Source organism: Vanessa tameamea, chromosome 10 (genome assembly GCF_037043105.1).
Source record: "Vanessa tameamea isolate UH-Manoa-2023 chromosome 10, ilVanTame1 primary haplotype, whole genome shotgun sequence".
NCBI classification, from domain to species: Eukaryota; Metazoa; Arthropoda; class Insecta; order Lepidoptera; family Nymphalidae; genus Vanessa; species Vanessa tameamea.
The window spans coordinates 8,539,778-8,556,855 of record NC_087318.1 but is presented as its reverse complement, the minus strand read 5'-3'; the positions used below and the strand labels follow the sequence as shown (position 1 = coordinate 8,556,855).

Below are 17,078 nucleotides of genomic sequence, written 5' to 3'. Positions count from 1 at the left end.
AATACCTTGATTAATAAATCTTTATTTATAATACTTCATTATTTCGCCATTTTTTCACGAATAAATTTTTAATACCGTAGATTATTTTATACCTCGAGTAATCACGTCATGTCAATTTTTCAAGGTCAAAGTTGTCTATATTAACTCCTATTCCAATAGGCTAGAGTGATTATCGTCAGCGCACGATCAGGAACCTCCCATCCCTTATTCGAAGCAGGTAATTTATTACAAAGTTGTTTATGTTTTTCAGACAATTACCTTTCTAAATTAAAGCGTGTTTAGCAGAGAAAGTTTAGCCCCTAATTGATACTGATTACATAATAACCATTATATATTAGGAAGAAAAATAGTTATCCAATGTGTCAAATACTTTTAACCCTTAATTGGGCAGAACTAAAAATCTGATTTTCATGGCTTACGAATCTATATTCTCTTGGGTCATGTTGGATATCAGTGTATATAAAATAATATATAAATTATTGAAACTGAAAATAATTAAATGTATTTATTTGATTTTTTTTTTGTGTAAACAACCTAAAAAGTTGCCAATTCAAAAATATTTGGGAATTTAGCTGGCTTGGGAGGGTGGGAAAATAGTTCCCTGTGCCCGATTAAGGGTTAAGAGTGTGTTACTTATTCCTTTAGATATAATCTATTACTAGATCAGGATTGATTAATGTTGAGTAATAATTCCCGATAAGATACTTATTATAATATTATATTATATTACTTAGAATATTGATGTTAAGTTACTTTGATTTGGATTTCTTATTAAAAGTATATAGTATAATCAGTAATAGTCAATAATAATATTATGTTAAAAAAATTATAAACCACTACTATACAACAAAAATAAAATAGACTTCAACGTTTTTATAAAATTTAAATAAGGAAGTATATTCTCTCAAACCAAAAAATAAATCCAAATCGTTTCTATGATAAGCTATGAGTTAATGACCATAAAAATACAACCGATTTAATAAATTTTTTTTGTAGTCGATTAACAATAAACATAAACTAAGCTCGCAAAGTTCGAACAAGGAGTATTTGCCCGAATTGACACCTACAAAATTATAGTTGACGTCTGTACTGTATTTTGTATTTATAAACCTTCAAACCTTCGCCATGTTGAATAAAATAATAATTAAGCCAATACATAAGAGATACGAAATTGTGTATCTTTCTTCGTCCTACTTTTAGCTACGATTCTAATATAATATATGTTAATAATAGAACTCGCTTTATCTCTTTCGGAGTATGTATAATTCTATTTATGTAGTTTAGAATGTATACGATTCAAGTTATACATTAATATTCATTTATACCTGTTGGATGTTTACTATCCCGTTACGATTTCTTATGTTTTTGAAAGTAAAGTTTCTAACATGAAACGATTTTTATCACTTTTAAATGTTGGTATTACATTTGTATGATCAATAGAAACAAAATATTAATTTTTCTTCAAACTGAAATGTGACAGATCGGTTCATAAATGATGGAGTTCTGAGGCAGCAAAAAATAAAAAAAGCTTATATTGAATTGATAGCCATCTCTTTTTGAAGTCTGTTAAAAATAATTTAATTAAATTCCTTACGTATAATGTATACATTGTAGTTTGAAATAGGATTAAATTCAATTTTCAACAATCCCGTAACTACCGATTGTAAAGGCCAAACTATACGGCCATTGTTGCACAACTCCAAGGTCAAAGTTATCAACATTGCAGTGAATACGACATTTTGTTATTCTTTTCTATTTTGGAAATTACTATTCGATGTTCAAAACATAATTTCTTTATGTTTTTTTTATTTGATTTTTATCTTACTCTATGTGGCACCTTTGTGGTATTTTTAGGTTATTGACCGAATTTTAAGGCGCTTTAAAATCCGGTTTTGTAACTTTTTGACGGTTTTCTTATTCGAAGGTTACATGTTAAAATATTTCAAAATAAAATACATTTATGTCAGCGTTAAGATTATGATTTTTACATTTCAGAATCAAAAGCAATATACCCTAATTACTAACAAAAATAAATCTATAATGTTTTGTTTTTTTTTTTAAGGTAACATTCCTAACTTTCTTCACTTATGTGATGTCTGACTCCGACAACCATATTCTGCAACCTGATAAGATTTTCGTGTCGATGTCCCTGTTCTATATTATGCATTTGCCCTTAGGCTTGCTCCCACTCATCATCGTCTCAATTATAGAGGTAGAGCCTCAAGCGTAAATCATCTCAATCTTTAGTCATAAGAGGCTGTGGTTCTCTTTGGAATAAATCATACTAACACTCACTAATTTAACTTTGAATATATTTGAGCTTACAACGTGTGAAAATTCTCGAAGATAAAAACTGTCTTATATGATAAGAATTTTTATTCGTTATCAATTATGTTACGGGCGTTATGATGACAAACATAAATATGATTGATGCCAAGTGTCAGACTTTATACATAATGACATTACTTGACATTACAAATGTGAAAGCACAAGAAGCACAAATAAACAATACCTAAAAGTCTGAACGATTTTAAATTAATTTTATTATATTTTTACTATAGTAATATTCATACAAAGGTAGATTATAGGGAAGTTAATTTACACGAAATGAAACGCTGCAATATTAGGTATATAACAAAAATCTTATTTCCTTGTACTTTTGCGTAGTGTCCAAACTGCGACACTGTCATATCATTTCTAACATTCACAGCTGCGTCTAAGTTTCATATAAGGCTGCTATTCAAGTTCAAATTGGGCTTCGTGCTTACCCATTGAATCTATCGCGAATTACTTAAATATTTACAGTAATTTAATTTAGCAGCAGTTCACATAACACCGTCATGATCGTTATTTTAATCCACTTTATTTCCTGGAATGGTCGTAGGTATCGCTGATGTCATTTGGGTGCTTTGTTCTGGTGAATGATAAGGAAGTGCTGGACTCTAAACGCGCTTTCGTTGCGTTGTCTCTTTTCAACATACTACGTTTCCCACTCTCAATGCTGCCTAACGTTATATCGAATGTAGTACAAGTAAGTTCATGTTAACGATAGTCGAATCGATCTAGACGTTAAAAATTCACATAGTTGGTTTCAATAATGTTTCACTTTCACTCAATTCTAACGCATGTCCGGTGAATGGATATCAATATATATAATTCAACGGAGGAAAAATATTATCCTTAGCCAACATATATTTATCCTTAATCAAAATATATTTATGCAAATAAATCTAATATAAACAATATTACATTTTTGGGCACAATCAATCAAAGCTTTGTTTTTCCTCCGTTGATGATCTGTAAAATGTGACATAATAATTACGATTTATAGCTGCTAATTTATTTTGTAGACATCTGTGGGTATTAAACGATTAAATAAATTCATGAACTGCGACGAACTGAACGTAAGCTCCGTGGAACACGACCCGAAAGAACGTAAGTTGAAAGCGACGTAGAGGCAATACCGACCGGTTGTGTCGTTTAAGATGTCGAATGAAACGTAACTTGCGATCGTCAGCGAACCCCCTGGTGATCGAGAACGGTCACTTCACGTGGGGCGACGACTCCGAGCCCGTGCTGAAGAACATCAACGTGCACATCCCGAGCGGCAACCTCGTGGCCGTGGTGGGCAGCGTGGGCTCCGGGAAGAGCTCGCTGCTCTCCGCGCTGCTGGGGGAAATGAACAAGATCTCTGGCCGCGTTAACACTACCGGTAAATAATTTACTATGATTCGATTAATTTCAATTAATAGCCCTGCATAGGATATATTTTTTTATTGTGTTTTTACCGAAACGGACTTCAAGTCCTAATACTTTAGTCCATCAGTCATTTTACCGCCTAACATAATTATTGGTATTACTGTGTTAACCTTCGGACGACTAGGGAGCCAATACGGGCACAAGAAATATATCTTACATTCCATGGTTGTCGGCGCAGTTCTTGTAGTGTTAGTGTCCATAGTGAAAGCTGAAAGTTGTCTTCAGATGAAAAATCTATTCGCTCTTTTTATAGAGTATTAAAAGACAAACGTATGTTGTTAAACGACCAACGATGTCTACAAGTTGGATATGTGTATGATGTACACATGTTTTTGTTGTTGTTTATTGATTTAATCTTGTAACAATATATTTCGTACAGGTAATATAGCGTATGTGTCTCAACAAGCGTGGATTCAGAATGCGACGCTGCAAGACAACATTATATTTGGCAAGTCACTCGATAAGAGCAAGTACAACAACGTCATCAACGTGTGTGCACTCAAACCGGACTTCGATGTTCTGCCCGGTGGTGACCAAACGGAAATCGGAGAAAAAGGTAAAACGAGAAGCAGTTACTATTGACAAAGGTTACACGAATCAAAGTTTTGTGTTCTTATTTTATTTTTATATTACAACGAGCGTAAATGTCCTTAATTTTCCAGGAATCAATCTATCGGGTGGTCAGAAACAGAGAGTGTCTCTGGCCAGAGCGGTGTACTACGACGCAGACAACTACTTCCTCGACGACCCGCTGAGCGCGGTCGACTCGCACGTCGGCAAGCACATTTTCGATAAGGTACTTATATTGATATTTCCGTCATCACACAGAACAGGATCTTAGCCAAAAGGCCGCGAAGCGAGGGGTGTTAGGGACCCTTGGTCCTCTTCTGTGCCGCTGAAGTAATCGCTTGACACATAAACAAAACAGTAAACTTACTTTCCCATTTATAATATTAGTATTATGATCAAATTTAATAGAAATAAGATACTTCCAAGCCGAGTAAGAGTCAACAAACATTTACGAGCGCTGCTGGTCCTCTGTGACGCAACTCGAAAACTGATCAGGACCGACCGGTTAGAGTGTGTCGCGACTCCAGGGCACTCGTGTCACCTTTAGATGATATTTTCATTATATTATACGCTGTTTCACTTCATACATTATCTATAAATAAATAGGTAAAGTCAAAACAGTCCAGTAAATTTTCTCCTCTATTTGTCAAATGTTTTTTTTCTTTAGTGTTATTAGCAATCAAATTTTGGGAATATCAATAGCATAAAGAAATGTTTAGTAAAACAAAAATTATATATTTTTTTACTCTAATTCTATACTGATTGTAATTGAGTTTCGACCATTGAACGAACACAAGTATTCTTAATTGGATCGTTGAAAGTATACTCGAGTTGGGAATAGATCACGGGACAATTTATCGCGAAGTGTTAGTATTTTGTATTTTAACAAAATCGAAAGCAAAGTACATATTCTTTATTCAATTAGGCTCTTATATTAACTTTTGGAATGTTATGTCAGAGGATCTAACAGGATGTAGCTTACACCGGTTCCGAATGTAGATTCTACCAAGAAATAACAAACTCAGTAGTTATTATTTTTCTTAAATTAAATTTATATTCAAACATATATGTACAATTGAATATATCCGTACTGTCATTGTCAACGAATATAATATTTATATGTCTATCGTGTCTTCTTCATCGCACGTGACATTGGCGAAATAATCTGTGCCTTTTTGGCACAAATAAAAGCCATAAAAAAAGGTATTAAGTAAAGTTAAAAATATCGGCCAACATCCTGATTTAAATATCTAAAAGTAACATATTTAACATGCACACATTGGCGATATCAAATTGATATAATTTATTATGATTTTTATTTGAAGTAAATATGCAGATTAGCAAATATCGCACCTGATTTTATGAGGTCAAAATCATTAACTGATCACGACCACAGGTATTAACTATTTTTGATATCGCCAATGTGGCAACAATCTTAAGAACTAAGATGTTATACTTTGTGTCTGTAATTACACTGGCTCACTCACCCTTCCAACTGAAACATGACAAACCTTTTTTTTTTGCTGTTTGGCGGTAGAATATGTGATGAGTCAGCGGTCGACCTAGACGGGACGACAAGTAAAATTATCTAGCAGTAAGGTTTTTTAGTGGCTTTATGAATAATCAAGGATATTATACCGTCTATAGGTCATAGTTCATAGATAATATAATATGTTATGCTTGAAGCATTTCCCATTTTGAGGAGATTGTTATTTTCTTAAATCAATCCTCAAAAAATTGCTCAACTCGATTCTATAGCAGAAACCGTACAAATAAAATGCTGTTAATTGGTAAATACATACACTCAAGAAACATTGAACCGATTTCGCTTTATTTAAATTATAATTCAATGATGATACAATATAGTTGATTGTGTTGTAGTCATTTATATAACTTTTAATAACACACCGCTAATATATAAAATACGGGTTTCAATAAATGTTATAAATATTAAAAAAACATTTAAATCATTAATTATTTAATGCACAACCACTTGTAATTATTTTTACCCACATACACGGATATTTAAACAAAAAGCTAGTTTGATTTATTGATTGATTATGTTTAGGATTATTGTATAATAATAATTTTTGCCCTTGCATAGATTATTAATGAAGATCTTAAAAGTTAACCTAATTTTGTCTTTAAAAATTTATAAGTCTTTTTTAAGAATTCGATGATTGTGCCGTTTTGTCAAAGAATAATTATCTAATATTTTGCTTTTTTAAGTTAGCTTTTTAGGCTGCAAATCCCTAGAACCCAAAACAATCCCAGACTAGACCCAAAAACGTTATTGTGTGAATCTATAAAAAAAGGCCCGGAGTTGGCAGTGTTTACACGCCCTTATTTCAGAAGTCATCACTTAGATGTTAGAAGAGAAAATAATTGAATTTTATATTTGAACGAACTGATATATTTTAGTTTTGAGACATTTACTCCATGGCTTAACTTATTGCAGGTTATTGGTCCAAATGGTTTACTGAAAAATAAAACTCGTGTGTGGGTTACTCATAACGTGTCGTACTTGGCGCAAACCGACCATATCTTAGTTCTGCGCGATGGAGAAGTCTCCGAAGCTGGCACGTACCAACAGTTGCTGGAGAAGAAAGGCGCTTTCGCTGAATTCCTTCTGCATCACTTGAGTGACGCAGAACGTACTTCTCCTGAAGGTAGAAGAAAACATCTATTAAATTTTGAGTTCCCTATTATTAATAAAAAGTATCTTCACTTGGATTTCCATTTTTAAATACGAACACACACAGAGCGGTACTACAACATTTATGTACTTTTAGTACATACGTAAACGGATGTGTGCTAAAATTGTACACGTTTTATAAATATTTTTTATTTTTTTATTTTATAGAATTGAACGAACTAAAGCAAGATTTGGAAAGTAAACTTGGGTCAGAGTTCCAAAATAAACTGCAAAGAGCTCGTTCACTTTCGGAAAGCACCTCAGAATCGGAACAACCGGCCGCTGGTAAGTTTAACTTCAGAAATACAATAAACACTTCAATTATGACATTCATTTATGGTAAATAATTCTTATCTCAGGAGACCGTCGGGGCAGCAGCGTGAAGAGACGTACCCCTGAAACTACACCTAACGAATTGAAAGAAAAGAATAAATTAATCGAAGCGGAAAAAACTGAAACTGGCAGCGTGAGTTAGCCTAACGTCATTTAAGTTGCTCAATGGAATAATAATACTGTCCCATCGGAGGTGATATCGCTTCTATCAACATTGTCATTTAACACGGAAGCACTCGACATTGTATATCAATTGAAATTATTTCATATAATATATTGTATATTTATATGATATATGTATACATTTCTTTGTCGTTGCGGAGTATAGTGCGGATAGGTTAACTTATACAGTATTATGTTAACGCTATTAGATGCTGCGTGTCTAAAGCATGATTTTATTTTTATTTTTTTCAATATGAGTCAAGCTACTCAGTACTAGTTCTAGAATTTGTAGACTGCTCTTTTTATAACTTACATTTAATTTCTTATAACATCGTTTGCTCGTCACAAGCCTGACTTGGCCAGCTTATACAATCGCCCCGAGTGTCGGTGCTAATAGCGCGTGCCGTGCAGGTGAAGTGGAGCGTGTACAAGCACTACCTGACGAGCGTGGGCGTGACCGCGTCCGCCGTCACCGTGCTCATGAACCTCGTGCTGCAGCTGTTCCAGGTCGGCTCCAACTACTGGCTGGCGCAGTGGTCCAACGACGACTCCATGGTGACTGTTCCCTCTATTCGACTTTTTTCTCCCGCCTTTGAGTTCCATTATAACACGCAAGGTCTATCTTCTTCAACTTTATAAAAATAGTAACTAGCCGAAGAACGCTACAGTCTCAGCGTGAGCTTTCCATTTTCTGTGACATAACAATTGACAAACGAACACAATACAAATCATTATATAAAAAAATCATAGCAGGATTTTTTATATTTTTTACAACAGCAAAATTTTAAATAAGGAATCTTTAAAATTACAGCTGGTTAACGGTACCGTAGACAAAAGCAGGCGTGATCTGTATCTCGGTGTTTACGGCGGACTCGGCATCGGACAAGGTAAGTTTAGCAAATAGGGTTTTATGAGGAAAGACTGTATAATACAGTGATCAATTATTGAATATAAATAAAACGTAAACGCTTTGCACTTAGTGTCACCAACAAGCTAATCAAACAAATATTATCATAACAAATTAAATATTAAGTTTGCCATTCGAAACGGAAATGTCATATACTTAAAGTCTAACCCGGTGATTGTTAATGGTTTCGGTGTTCAGAACATAACTGACATAGCTCGGAACAGTTTTTGAATTTTAAAACACAAAGAAATTTCATTTTATTGTTTGCTTAAAATAAGTCCCTTATGAAAAGTCAATATTAAAAGGGCGTAGGATAGACAACCAAGTTCTGCTTTTATGTATTTAAATTCTGATGTGCTCATCAAATAACAAATAAACAATAATTGCTTAATATTTCGAGAAGTCAACTTAAACTGGAACACGAGAAATGCATCTGCACCTCTACGATATCTTAATCGAGACTCACAGGCACGGCTCTAAGCATTTACAAAAGTTTTATCGCAATTTGGATATCTATTTTATATTATTTGAATGGTGACGGTCTAACGATTTCGATTAACTCTTCACAAAATTGTATTCATACTCATAATAATAACTATAATATTGTATCACGTACAAATATTATCTTAATTTTTTTATTAACATAAATATTGTTGTGGTTTGAAATCCTAACACTTGTATTGATATTTAATAAGATCTATTATAATAATTATTTTTTTATATTTCGTCAATTAAATAATGAATACATTCTTTAAGGGCTCTTCATGGATATATTTAAAAAATTCTATTTCTTATATTTATTTATTGTTACTTGTTGTATTTTATTATCGCATGCGTCATTTAAAATAAATTATCTTGAAGTTAAATTTAAGCTTGCATGCATTATTTACACACGTTACTTTTTTATTTTAATTGTGTACTTGTTGTATATTAATTACATTTACAATTTGCATGTTCTCTAAGAATTTAATATTAAGTACCCCTCATACTATTATATAACATTGTATTTATCTGTAAAATATTTTATTTACAATTATTTACCATTTATTGTATCCGAAGAATTATAAAATAAATCGAAATATTTTATTCAAGTGGCTCTTATGAGCATTTTTGAATTGACGTGATATACGATTAAAGAGAACGTCTGTATAACAAATAATACATACTTGAATTAGTAGACTAATTGTATAACTCTACTAATATTGTATAGCTGAAGAGTTTGTGTTTGTTTTAACGCGCTAATCTCAAGATCTCACAGTCTGATTTGTAAAAATATTTTTATTTAAATTGCATATTTATCAAGAGAGTTCATAGTTTATAAAGGTTATGTAAATAAAATGGCAACACGCCGGCATTAAAAGGAGCACCATCACGTCTATTTATGCTGGTGCTCCTTTTAACAAAATAGTTCGAACATCGATAAGACATTCAGTTCGATTTTGCTCAGACTCTGTGGGCAAATTATTAGGTTTCATGTTAACTAGTATATATTTATTTATAATTGATTAAATACACTTACTTGATATACAAAGTTCACCTGATTGACTCAAGTGTACGGCTCATCGACAAAAACACCAAATTGTGAATTGAAAAACATTAGTCGAATGCAAATGAACCGACAAGCCAACAACGGGTATAATACGTACTACAATAACGTAATGCAGAGGGTACAATTATTTGATTTCAACAAGACATCAGAGGTTCGTATGGGCGAAAATATATCCGGTTATGTACGAATGAGTGATGAATGCATATCTGTGAATGTGTAATTGGAAGAGAACGAACGAGAAGCCGTTCGTCTATATTACCGTACACACGAACCTCAGCCGTAAATGTCCGAGAATGAGCGGGCGGAGCGCGGCGGGCGGCGGGCGGCGGTGCGAGTGTAAGCGTGGTGCGCAGTGGCGTCGGTGTCGGTGTCGTCGCTGGTGCTGTACCTGGGCACGCTGGCGGCGGCGCGCGCGCTGCACGCGGGGCTGCTGGCGGGCGTGCTGCGCGCGCCCAGCATCGGCTTCTTCGACTGCACGCCCGTGGGCCGCGTGCTCAACCGCTTCAGCAAGGACGTGGACGTGCTCGACAACGTGCTGCCCATGACGCTGCGCGGCTGGACCTCCTGCTTCTTTGCGGTAGGCCCCGAGCCCCCCCCCCCCTCACCCTCGGAGATTCGTTCGATCCGTTGATGCGTTTGGGATCAGTTTATTGCAATGCGGGCGTTGACCTCCGCTGACGACGTTCTTGAACAGATTCCATTTCGTTGGCCCTTTTCTATGTACTGTATCGGTCTCTCATCTCACTCTGGCTTGCTTAGTTTTCAGTTATTTTATTAAACCTTAGAGCATGTTTTTATAGAAAATCTAGCGCACTCTGCCAAATTCGATTATGCACTTCAAAAATTTCCTCGTTTCGATCGACCGGTAGCGACAGTCGACACTAGATAGTTCCGATCCGACTTTTCGACGAACGCCGTAAACGATGTATTCATTATTTGTTGACTAATGCCAATTTAAGATTGTATCGGGATAGGTTAATATATTTCGTGGACGTTTTTACAGCCTTATCGTCATTTTTCACGGACTTAATGCCATATTTGGCGTGCTGGCGGGCTGCGCGGATTCTGCATGAGCTTTTGTTGGACAATGTACTAAAAGCTCCTTTACAATTCTTCGAAGTGACCCCCGTTGGCCGGATACTTTCTAGGTTTTCTAAAGACATGGACGTTGTGGACACGTCGCTCCCCTCGCAAGCCTCGGACGTTATATATTGCGCGTTTGAGGTAATCAGGCCACCTTGATCTAGTAAAGTCTGCATTTTTTTTTATTTGGTATAAATCATTAACTTTGCTTAAAATTAATGTTTATCTTTTCGTTATTGATAACAAATTGCACAATTAGAGGGTAAATTGTAGTACACACACTTTAAATATCAATGCGGCATTTAATTTGTTTCTTACTGTTCACGGCATTACAATGTACACTTACTTGTAACGTTTACTTTCTATTATCTGTATAAATTGCTTATTTGCCTTCATGATCTCGCCTTTCATCATATTTGCATCGAATAACGTGATATCTGCCAACATTTATATTACCACGTGTAATAATATCAATTATAAACTGATCCCAAGGTATGTTTATAAATTCAAGCTTGCGAAAACTCCTCTGTATGAAAAGGACGTTTACGCAAAATTTTATTATACAGCTACGAGCATACGCAATACTAAGGTATTATATGCTTTTAATGAGTAGGTATAGTATACAAAATAGTGTTTTTTTATGCTTAAGATAAGTTAAATATTTTTCTAAGAAATCAAACTGTTTCGTTTTAAAAATCTTCTACATTAATTTGTTAAATTATTGTTTAAATGTTTCATGTAGGTACTGGGGACTCTATTCGTTATTAGTTTTTCGACACCGATATTCATGGCTGTGATCCTGCCCATCGGCGTCGTGTACTACGTCATACAGCGTTTCTACGTGGCCACTTCGCGTCAGTTGAAACGACTCGAATCCGTGTCGAGGTCCCCCATATACTCGCACTTTGGGGAAAGTATAACCGGAGCGACTACGATTCGAGCGTATGGAGTCACTAAAAGGTTTGTTTTTTAAAAAATAATATACATGCATAATAACAACTTACATGCTATATTTTTAAGCCCTTCCTGAACCTCATATCGGTTAGTAATACAATATCTAATATTTCCTGTTTTTTGTAGCCGAAAAAAATACTTTAAGAGATTTCTAAATTATTTATAAATAAATAATCGTAGCAGCTAGATGCCAGTTGCGTTACTTTAAATGATCTTAGAACTCAATGCTGCGATCAACTCGACCGGTCATGACTCATGGTCTCTGGCCGCAGGTTCGTGGAGGAGTCCGAGCGCGGCGTGGACCACAACCAGTCGTGCTACTACCCGAGCTGCATCGCCAACCGCTGGCTCGCCGTGCGACTCGAGATGATCGGCAACCTCATTATATTCTTCGCGGCTCTCTTCGCCGTGCTGGGCAGAGACACCATCAACCCGGGTCTCGTCGGACTCTCCGTTAGCTATGCCTTGCAGGTCCGTAGTACGGTTGCCTTCATAAAACACAACTATTATATTGCATATTTGCATTTCATGTTCCATAAGTTTAAACAACGATTAAATGAGAATTTACCTCATGAAATGAAACTAAACTAACAAACGAGAAATGAAGAATGAAAAAACCAGAGTGATTTTATAATTGTTTTTTTTTATTTATTTTTTTAAAAAGTACAAATAGACATACAAAGTAGAGTAGTAATTGTATTGATATAACACAAAATGTGTCAATAACTTTTTAAAGTTCGTTTCGTTTTTCTAATCAAAGACATGGGATATTACATAGACAATTTTACAAACTTTTGCTAATATGATTTAATTCTAACTACGATATAATTTTGCTAGATAACACAAACATTAAACTGGCTCGTGAGAATGACCTCCGAAGTGGAAACTAACATCGTAGCTGTAGAGAGAATAAAAGAATACGCAGAGACGACTCAGGTAAATATATGGCCGAACAAATACAGCGATACTCACGACTGCCAGTAACTAAAGCGATCACCGTTAAGACACGTCCAGTTCTATGAGAATCGTTCCGTGCGCAGGAAGCGGCGTGGACGGTGACGAAGGGCCCCGGCTCCACGTGGCCCGAGACGGGCGCGCTGCAGCTGGAGCGCCTGTCGCTGGGGTACCGCTCGGGCGAGCCGGCGCTGCGGGACCTCACCTGCACCGTGGCGCCCCGAGACAAGCTGGGCATCGTGGGCCGCACCGGCGCCGGCAAGTCCACGCTCACCCTCGGCCTCTTCAGGTACCCTCACGCCCCTGTACGCCGACACCACCCGCCCCCTCCCGCCTCATGCTTGACGTTGTCGTTGCAGAATTGTGGAGGCGATGAGCGGCAGGATACTCATCGACGGAATCGATATATCGACGATTGGCCTGCATCAGCTTCGGTCGCGCATCACCATCATCCCGCAGGACCCCGTGCTTTTCTCGGGTTCTCTGCGGATGAACCTAGATCCGTTCGGCGTCTACACCGACGAGGAGATTTGGCGGTCCTTGGAGCACGCGCATCTTAAATCGTTTGTGCAAGGTGAGATGCTAAAGATAGACATTGCCGTAACGATTTTGTACTGGAGGCACATTTAAACGATTCGGTCGACTTTTGCTCTCCCGCAGGTCTACAAGCGGGACTTCTGCATGAGATCTCGGAGGGTGGAGAGAATCTCTCGGTGGGTCAGAGGCAGCTGGTGTGTCTGGCGCGTGCGTTGCTGCGTAAGACGCCGCTGCTGGTGCTGGACGAGGCCACGGCCGCAGTCGACTTGGAGACCGACGACCTCATACAGGTAAGAGACAGTTCTTTACATAAAAAAATATCGATTAATATCGGATAGGTATTGATCTTATTGATATTGATTAAGTAGCTAAACGAAACGCCTAAATAATGCATATTGCCCTATTGACTATTACAGAAAACAATAAGATCGGAATTCGCATCTTGCACGGTCCTGACCATCGCACATCGTCTCAACACTATCATGGACTCCACTAAAGTCATGGTACTGGACAAAGGACAACTAGTGGAGTACGCACCACCGGAACAGCTATTGCAAGACAAAAATTCTATTTTCTACGGCATGGCTAAAGACGCCGGTCTTGTTAACTGAGTTTTATAATTATGCATTTATATAAACACGTGTTCAATTTGATGTTTGTTACTGACATGACGAGTAACCCGATAAGGCCGAAGTATGTCACAAATATACTTAAAAATTGTTTTCTTAATATGAAAATGTATCCTGAATAGCTTTATAATTTACTTTAGAACATATTTTATTATCTAACCGGTTTTCTCGAAATGTCACTAGCAAATACTTTATCTACAATAAGCACGATGAAGGGCGATGTACCTTAACAATAAGCGTCGTGTTTGACGTGATGGATGCATTACCTCTGGTGTTACGAAGAAACCTCTATAAATAATTTTATTAATATATATTTCAAAACTCAAGACATTTTATATACTTCACATTTAATCGATCTGCTCTAAACAGTAGCAATAATTACTCATGTATAGTTACCACTCCAGGCCGCCCATTACTTAATTATTTATATTTTATATACCTTCACATTAGTACTTATTTTTAAGTAATTTAATTATTAATATCCCGTTAAATCCAGGATGACATTAAATATACAACCCGTTTTTTATACTATTTATATTATATAAAATTTTAATGAAAATATTGTTAACAGAATTCATAATTAATCATTTCAGTATTTTTTGTTTTCGTAGTGTGTGCCAATGTCAGCCATCATACACGAGATTTTATTAAATGTTGCTAATTAGTTTATAATAATAGAATTATAATATTCATTTGATTATTTCGTACCTGTTTGTTGAAAATATGCGTACTTATTGGAATCTAAGATTTTTTTAATTATTAAGTGCTTTAATTACACCGAATAGTATATTAGATTACATTGTAGAAGAACAATTGCTCTTATATAAAAATGGTCATGGGCTGAGACTTTAAACTAAAATCCTCGAATTTATTTGTCTTTAAAAGACCTCTGAAAAGTGTGAGACTATAAAATTCATAAATAAAGTATTAATTAATATTTACTTAACAAAATCTTAGCATTTGTAATTTTTTTTTATCTCGGTTTCTCCACTATAATAAAACAAATCTGTTTAACTCTTAAAGCACTGCCAGATAAAATTAAACTTTTGCCAGTTAGCTATTATTTGTTACAACTGATCGATATGCTGATAGTTTTATTTGTACAATTAACAGGTGCAATCCACATATTGTTGTTTATATGCCTTGTTGAAGGTTTTAATTTAATTTGTAGTAAATCGTGTTCACACTAACTTACAAGTTTAGAAAGTACAGATATTTTACGAATTCAAATAACTAAATATGTATTTTAATCGGAATTTATAGCACAAAACCCTCAAAAACCCGCCTGTTTCTGAAATGATGAGATAAACGCTCATTGGTCGCGTATTACTATAACTTCTCTGTTTGTTATTGACCAATGTACTTTAGACTAAAGTCAATTAGTTAATCTGACTTTGATCTGCGTTTCAGATACAGAAGGTTATAATAGATTTCTATTATAATTTAACTTTTGTTAAGATATGCCATGCCTGTAGTTATATTACTATTTCATTAGGATTAAAAGTCTTTGTACCTCTTACAAAAAATAGACGTATGAACAGAGCATTTTGATTCAATCCTCGAACTTGTTAACTTAAATAAATACGTACTAATATTATTTTCGTCGTAAGATGTTACAAATTATTTGCAAAAAACTTTGTTTTAGTTACCTTAACTGTTAACTGGACAAATAGTGTTAATAATATTATTTTAATGATAAAAACAAAAATGCAAATGGAACGTTTAAGATAATGTGTCTGAGACACTAAGGATTTACTTAGTTTTGTAATCGTTTATAATAGAATATCTAAGTTATGTCATTTTTCGCTTTTATTTTTTCATTATAATGCTCATTAACATGGTAACTTAACTGTCTTTGTTTGCAATACATCTACATTGATAAAAGTGCAACAAATTTAGTCAATTAAGTCAATTTTTTTAATAAACATGTGAAACTTTAACATACATCGATGAAAGTACTTCATTCATGTATTTTTAGGGCTCAACTTGTACTTATTAAAATAATAAAAACGTGTGAAAAGTAACAAATTACTTACCTAGATATGTATGTACGTACATGCGATTATATATATATATATATACAGGGTTATTGGTAATTCGACGTATTCCCTTTAGGAGGTGATAGGGGTTACTATTTGCGATAATTTTAACCCCATATACATGATGCAAAAGTGAACCATTTTAGGGTTATCACGTTTTTTAGATTTTTTCAACAAATTTGTAGTAAGTAAGTTAAGTAAATATGTAAGTTTTTTTACATTGGTTATTATTTTAAATCAATTTTGTGGGAATTTTAAAGAGCGACCTTTAGTACGAATTCGATCATTTTATTTCGGTTGCTTTGAAATAAATTCCTAGTTTTTATACATTTTCGGAAAGTTAATTAAACGATTATGTTTTTAAAATAATCTGCAAAACAAGTTTCATAATGCTTTTTTTTTTGTTTTTCATGCATATTTGGGGGAAAAAAATAAAAAATATATTGAAATAATATCGTTTTCCGTCTGCATTTTTAAATTTGGACCGATAATTATTGTTTAAATATTGAAAAATATCCAGTTTTTAAACGTTTTTTATAAATCAGAAGAAAAAAGTAGATTTTAATCGAAACTTTTTTTTAATTAATTTTTGAAGTTGCAATTTTGACTTATTTTGAAAAAATCTAAAAAACGTGATAACCCAAAATCGGTTCACTTTTGCATCATGCATATGGGGGTTAAAATTATCGCAAATAGTCACCCCTATCACCTCCTAAAGGGAATACGTCGAATTCCCAATAACCCTGTATATATATATATCATAGGTTGATTCGCAGCTGAAATTAATTATGTATTGTATCTTGCCTATACTGTTTCTTTTTTTTTAATTAAATACGTAATGAAAAAAAGAACGTAAACTTCATGTTAAATTGTGTAATTTTTATATTTTATAACATAAGAGTTAATT

The 17,078-nt window shown here is 34.7% G+C and overlaps 1 protein-coding gene across 4 annotated transcripts in view; it reads left to right on the top strand.

Annotated features, from left to right (window-relative positions):
* The window catches only part of LOC113391470 (multidrug resistance-associated protein 1), a 30,371-nt gene extending 14,229 nt beyond the window's left edge, over positions 1-16,142 (top strand). Inside the window, exons 10-27 of one of the 4 annotated variants that reach the window (XM_026627476.2) lie at positions 2,885-3,031; positions 3,351-3,435; positions 3,518-3,712; positions 4,139-4,315; positions 4,422-4,555; positions 6,788-6,998; positions 7,193-7,309; positions 7,384-7,490; positions 7,931-8,074; positions 8,331-8,406; positions 10,979-11,199; positions 11,801-12,018; positions 12,285-12,483; positions 12,850-12,948; positions 13,053-13,255; positions 13,326-13,540; positions 13,627-13,793; positions 13,920-16,142. In XM_026627476.2, the coding sequence (XP_026483261.2) occupies positions 2,885-3,031; positions 3,351-3,435; positions 3,518-3,712; positions 4,139-4,315; positions 4,422-4,555; positions 6,788-6,998; positions 7,193-7,309; positions 7,384-7,490; positions 7,931-8,074; positions 8,331-8,406; positions 10,979-11,199; positions 11,801-12,018; positions 12,285-12,483; positions 12,850-12,948; positions 13,053-13,255; positions 13,326-13,540; positions 13,627-13,793; positions 13,920-14,114 (2,910 nt within the window). In that variant the 3' untranslated portion in view covers positions 14,115-16,142. Of the gene's footprint in view, positions 1-2,062; positions 2,213-2,884; positions 3,032-3,350; positions 3,436-3,517; positions 3,713-4,138; positions 4,316-4,421; positions 4,556-6,787; positions 6,999-7,192; positions 7,310-7,383; positions 7,491-7,930; positions 8,075-8,330; positions 8,407-10,328; positions 10,553-10,978; positions 11,200-11,800; positions 12,019-12,284; positions 12,484-12,849; positions 12,949-13,052; positions 13,256-13,325; positions 13,541-13,626; positions 13,794-13,919 lie in introns of all 4 variants that reach the window. The other 3 variants (XM_026627458.2, XM_026627467.2, XM_026627442.2) reach the window with 3 other exon arrangements.
* Positions 16,143-17,078: the final 936 nt, after the last annotated feature.